At 34.3% G+C, this 5,938-nt stretch overlaps 1 protein-coding gene across 1 annotated transcript; it reads left to right on the top strand.

Moving 5' to 3' along the window:
* Positions 1 to 3,279: 3,279 nt before the first annotated feature.
* LOC120255727 (receptor-like protein EIX2) lies at positions 3,280 to 3,801 on the top strand. Its single transcript, XM_039263488.1, has one exon. The coding sequence runs from the start codon at positions 3,280 to 3,282 to the stop codon at positions 3,799 to 3,801; it is 522 nt and encodes a 173-aa protein (XP_039119422.1).
* The last annotated feature ends 2,137 nt before the right edge of the window (positions 3,802 to 5,938 follow it).

The raw sequence follows: 5,938 nt of genomic DNA, 5'->3' as shown, positions 1-5,938 counted from the left end.
TAAAGAAAATATTATTATAAAAAAATTTTTATAGATAAGGAAAAAAACAAATAAGCATAAAGATTGGTATGATAAAACTATGTTCCAACTAAGTCTAGGGGTTATTTATCTAAGATATAAGCAATAAAATGTGATGGCATTTCCCAACATAAATTTCAATGAATAATCACAAATAATTTTCAAAAAAATTCAAAGAAATGAAATAACAATAAATAAATAAATAATAAATTTAAAATTAACAAAATTTTAATTACAACGGTTCAAGGGATTACTTACTTGGTGATCCCCTAATTCAAAAGAAATCCAAGATGATGCTCAAGGTGGTCCTAAAATCCAAGGGAATGCCAACCAAATATAAGCTAGTCTAAAATACCAACACTCTACTACAAAGCATGGTCTTTCTAAACACAACTTAGAACTCAAGGATTCAAAGGAAAAAACAAAACATCAATTGCTATAAACAAAAGAACACAACTCATGCTCTACCAACATAGTGGTTTGATATGCCAATACATATATATCTCATATTAACACAACCAAGATGCATGTCACTTAAACACAATTGTAAAGCACACAAAGTAAATAAATATAATCTATATATAGGTATATAAGGGCAGATGTATGCATGAAAAACTCATACACCAAGGCATGGATCATGCAAGCTAACATTCAAGGGTGTAAACATAAGTTTTTATGCAAATGAGAACATGGTTTCTTGCACATGTATGAGTGGTTTCAAATATATATATACACACACATGGAGGTGGTTTCAAGTATGCAACAATAAATCTATATCTCCATGCAAGGATAAGCCAAACATAAATCAAAATGGTGAAGCTCTTCATTCGAACATCATTATCAAAGGCAACCATAGACACATGAGAGCATAGATCACTCACTAAGAGCTTCAAAACATGTATAAAGAGAGGGTTTTCATGCAAGGATAAGCACAAAGAAAAAAAATCAAGCAACAACCTCATGCAAACACAAGCAACAAGCTAACAACCATCATGCATGAAAGAGAAGTTATCTTCCAGACAATGTGAACAACCTTCAACAAATACCTCTAGGTTGTTGATGAATGGAAGAGCTCCTCCCCGGTTTGATACGTCAGTCAGCTACTGATTGCTCCGGTAAGGTTCTTCACTTTTGAGGCTTCAATGGAGAGGAGAATGAGGTTAAAGGTGGAAGGAAGCAAGGAAGGGGTAGAGATAAGGCAAAGGGATAAGGAATAATTGCCAGCTGACAAGGATGGGACTAAATCCGGGAATCTCTCCATATTTTCTTCATTTCACAAGCTTTTCATAGCAAGAAGCCAAAATAATGGATTAAGGGAAAGGTAAGCATGCTTAGCAACTTAAGCAGGCTCTAATTAAGGGCGGGGTCCACAATTTGGGCCCAAGATGTAGGCTGAGCGGAAGAGGGGAAGGGGGCGAGAGCTGGGCGCCGGTCCCTGCTTGCCATGGCAAGAGGGGAACGATCGAGAAAGATGCAGAGGTTCAGAGGTTCAGAGGTGCAGAGGTACATAGAATGGTTTGACTACTTCTGAGAGAGTGTGAAGCTTGAGAGTGATCATGTTTACCATCATCAGTGGTATCAGAGAATTTGGTGATAATGTCAGCTGGTTCTTCAAATGCTTCTCAACCTAATGTTCTACTCTTCAGGGGAGAGAACTATAATCTATGGAGTTTGAAGATGAAGGCTATCTTCATATCCAAAGACTTATGGAGTATTGTTGAGAAGGGGATAGCTGAAGAACCTGACAATAATTGTCTCACAGAAATCATGAAGAAAGATGCAAAAGCTGTTTGTCTGATTCAATAGAACCTGGATGATCAAGTTCTTCTATGAATCACAGAGGCAAAAATGGTGAAGCAGGCATGGGATATGCTGAAGACTCACTATCAAGGAAACACCAACAATATCACTGTAAGACTTCACTCCTCGCATCGTGAACTCGATGCAACTAAGATGAAGCATGGAGAGAAGATTGAAGATTATATCACAAGAGTACTTGACGTCATCGCTGAACAATCATCCATATGTTCTAATATTAATGTGGTAGCATTTGTTTCAAAGTGCATCATGTACTATCACCAAATTTAATTAAACTACATCAATTTGTACTCATAATTATCCCGTTTCATTGTCCACATAGAAAAGGCATGTTCTTGGATGTAAATCATCACAAGCAATAGAACAACATCAACATTGTTGTCCATGTTCATATATTATTGCAGTCATGACTTTTTCAACTCAAAGATAAAATAGATCAAATTAAAAATATAAATTGTAGCATGGCCTTACTTCAGCGACAAATCAAGTAACAACAATCAATTATTCACAAGCCAAAGCACAAGGAATAAAAAAACACACATGTGAATGAAATAAGTGGTTTATTTATTTTATTAAAAAAACCACATGCCACGCTTATTGGTTCCAAGAATTTGTGTACTAAGTTTATTCCCATTCAAGCGTAGCTCGGCCAGGTTTGCAAGATCTATAGTTTCAATGGTATACCACCAGTTAACCCATTAAAATGAAAAATCTCAGAAAAAATTTCAGATTGACTCACTCCAGAAACAAACCATTTAAAACAAGGCAACTTAATGAAGGGAATTTAAGTCTAAGGAGCATATTTTTTTCTAAATTTTTGTGACACTAGTCAAATCCCTGAACTCAGAATGAATGGGGCCAAAGAACTGATTCGAGCTCAAATCCAGCAATTTGAGGTTATTCAATAAGCTAATGTCTTGTGGGATTGATCCAAGGAGCAAATTATCATTCAGAACTCTGCATAAGGACATTATGTTAGAGAAGAACCTCTTTGCCCAACTCTGTAACTGCAAAAAAATAGAAATAGAAAGCAATGAATCAATTACATACAGCTCTTGCAAAATATCTAGTAAGCCAAGCTCTAGAGCCAGAAATATTAAGACCACTTCAACTTGAAAGCTAGTCTAATAACCTTGCTCTTAATAATGCAATCTTCTTCTTTCCAGTTGCATTAAATTATTGGATATGGATGCTTGCGCAAGCATCAAATTGAGAAAGAGCTTGGGACTAAGACAAAGTAGATACCAGAGTTTATTTGGAAACTCTCTAGCTTGAGGGAGCTTGTCTTATAAACGAACAACATTAGTGGAACATTACCAAAACCCATTGGTAATGTATGCAAGTTAAGGATTTTAGATTTGACTAGCAATTTTTTAGATGGAGGAGTTGATGATCTTGTGAATGGCATGTCCAATTGCACAGAGAACAAGAAATCCATTAGACATGGTTAATTTGATGTTAGAGAACATGGATGGTTTAATCCAACTAAGTTTGGGAAGCAACAGATTTAATGGGACTGTTTCAGAGAGCTTGAGTGGGTTATCAAAACTGAGACTTTTGGATGTCACAGCAAATTCATTCATTGGTACTTTAACTGAACACCATTTTGCTAATTTAACAAACTTGCTTTACATGGATCTCTCTTGTAATTCATTGCAGCTGAATGTGACTAAGGATTGGGTGCCGTCCTTTCATGCTGATACTATCCTGATGTGCTCTTACACAATAAGCCCTGATTTTCTTGCTTGGCTCAAAACTCAAACACTCCTTGCATGTCTTTATCCATCAAATGCAAGAATTTTTGGTAATGTCCCGACATGGTTTTGGAATTTACTATCCAATTCTTTGGCCCTTCTCAATTTATCACATAATAATTTAACTGGAATTCTACCTACTTTCCGGAATTCTGTCTTGGAGGTTATTGATCTGTGTGGACCCCACTCCCTGATTAGATCCCACTGTTAGATATAACCCTGATTAGATTCCCACCATTAGAGTTACTTTAAAGTAAATCTATATTTAAATTTTAAATATCATTATTCTTTCTGTATTGTTTGATTTAAATTATTATTTCTTTTATTTTTTACTTTTTGAGCCACGATCTCCACAACTGAGCCTTATCACGTTGGGAGTTTGCGTACTTTGAAATTGGTAAGAGAATGCGTCTCCCTTTCTCTTTGCTGGATTGCCTAGGGGAGATGACGACAATATCCAAAATAGCAAGCATAACTACAGGTAGGTGATCGTAGAAAACCTACACCTTAGACAAGATTTTCTTTATGCTATCTTAGTCCTTTTGTATTATGAGTTCTTTTTAAATCCTCAATTATAGTTATTAGGTCTAGTTAGATTATCATCAGTTCTAGGGGAAAGCATAATTTTCAAACTATGTTTATAATTTATGATTCTGTTTAGCCTTTTGTTTTGATAATAAATCTTTTATTGATTTTTAAGCATATTGTGTTGATCCGTACTCACATTTGCCAACATTAAAGCTAGGAAACTTTTCTGTAAAAGGGAATTGCTTGTGGGCCGTGTAGTTTGAACTTTTTGCATTGTTACCCTTACCTATCTTTAATTTTGATGCCTTATTGAATGGTCTCTTAACCTCGGGTGAAATTCATATTATGCCTTCAAAATCTTTTATGCGGTTAGGGTAGAGGAATTGTTGATTGATCTCATTTGATAAGTTTCAGATATCTGCTTTTGAAATAGCATAAATTTTTCATCAATTTTAGAGGTCTTGGAGGCAAAATTTAGAGGACTGTGAAATAAGATAATTGTAGAGTTTGATGTTATTTAAGTACCTACAAAATTTCAGATTTTATACACTCGTATTTTCTGAGATATAATTTTATTAGTAAACTAGCTCGGATGGGATGTCTGTGCAGAACATCAAGATTGATGGGTGTTTTTGATGGTCATAGGCATTGATTTGGGTAAGGTAAAAAATAGGAAAGTTGTTTATTTTTGAGTAAGTTGAAAATAAAATTTCATTGCTTTTAGATTTGTAGATTAAGAGATATGCATGTTTGAAAGGGATATGTCAGAATTATAATTCTGCAGAAATAGTTGAAGATTCAAATGAATGTTATAATTTGAGTGGTTCTCTAAATAATGTGAATTTCGGATATGTCATTGTCTTAGGTGTCTATATTTCTTAGAATCTTGAAATTTATGATTTGGAAAAGTATATGTAAAGTTGTGAGGAATTTAGTACTCAACAGTCATTATGAAATTATCATATGCCCTTAGAGTGGATAATTGCAATTGTACCCTCGCAAGATCCATATTTGGGAGAGTATAGTAATAGCTTGATCTTTTGCATTTGTACCCTTCTGAAAGCTTTCTTGCAAACCCATGATTATTGTAAATTTCATTTTATTAATGAAACTAATAGGCTACTTCCCAATATAGGGTATTCTGAGAAACTTGATTCAGTGTGAGATTTGGAGTTTTGGGCGTTAATCAGGTAAGTAACACTGCATATAAATGTATATGTACACATATAATTTTTGATTATCGACAATTTTGAATTTATTTAAATTCTTTTGAAGCTTGCTTTTATAATATTAAAACATTTGCTTGGCTTTGATTCAGTTTCTGTTATTATATACTTATTAAAATTTTGAATTACTTTTCTTTCACCGGAACATTAATTCCCACATTTTGATCATATATGTTATTCTTTGAACTATTATGTTTGTAAATTGTTTTGAGTATAACTGGATTATTTTTACTGTAAAGGAATGGGATCAAGCATATGTGTGTATATTTGCTCCACAAGTTATTTTAAAAATTCTATTCTGCCCTGACCTGTCTAAAAATTCTGACTGGAATTCTAAAATTCTGAAATTATATTTTGTTTTTTTTTAATAACAAAGTTATTTTGATATAAATATGCTTAGTCTCCATTTAACTAGGTACTAACCCTGTCACTGGAGGTTAAACACTGACCATGCGACATGAAACTCTGACTCTGTTAAGAAACTATAGTTTCGCACCATTCCGTCGGTGAAGAATAACAGCCTCTGATATTCTGGCTTGGGTCACCGAGGGTAAATAAATGAACTCTGATAGTCTGACTTGGGTCACCGAGGGT

This window comes from Dioscorea cayenensis, unplaced genomic scaffold (assembly GCF_009730915.1).
Source record: "Dioscorea cayenensis subsp. rotundata cultivar TDr96_F1 unplaced genomic scaffold, TDr96_F1_v2_PseudoChromosome.rev07_lg8_w22 25.fasta BLBR01001166.1, whole genome shotgun sequence".
NCBI lineage: Eukaryota > Viridiplantae > Streptophyta > Magnoliopsida > Dioscoreales > Dioscoreaceae > Dioscorea > Dioscorea cayenensis.
The sequence above is the reverse complement of the archived record's forward strand: the minus strand, read 5'-3'. Positions and strand labels throughout refer to the sequence as shown.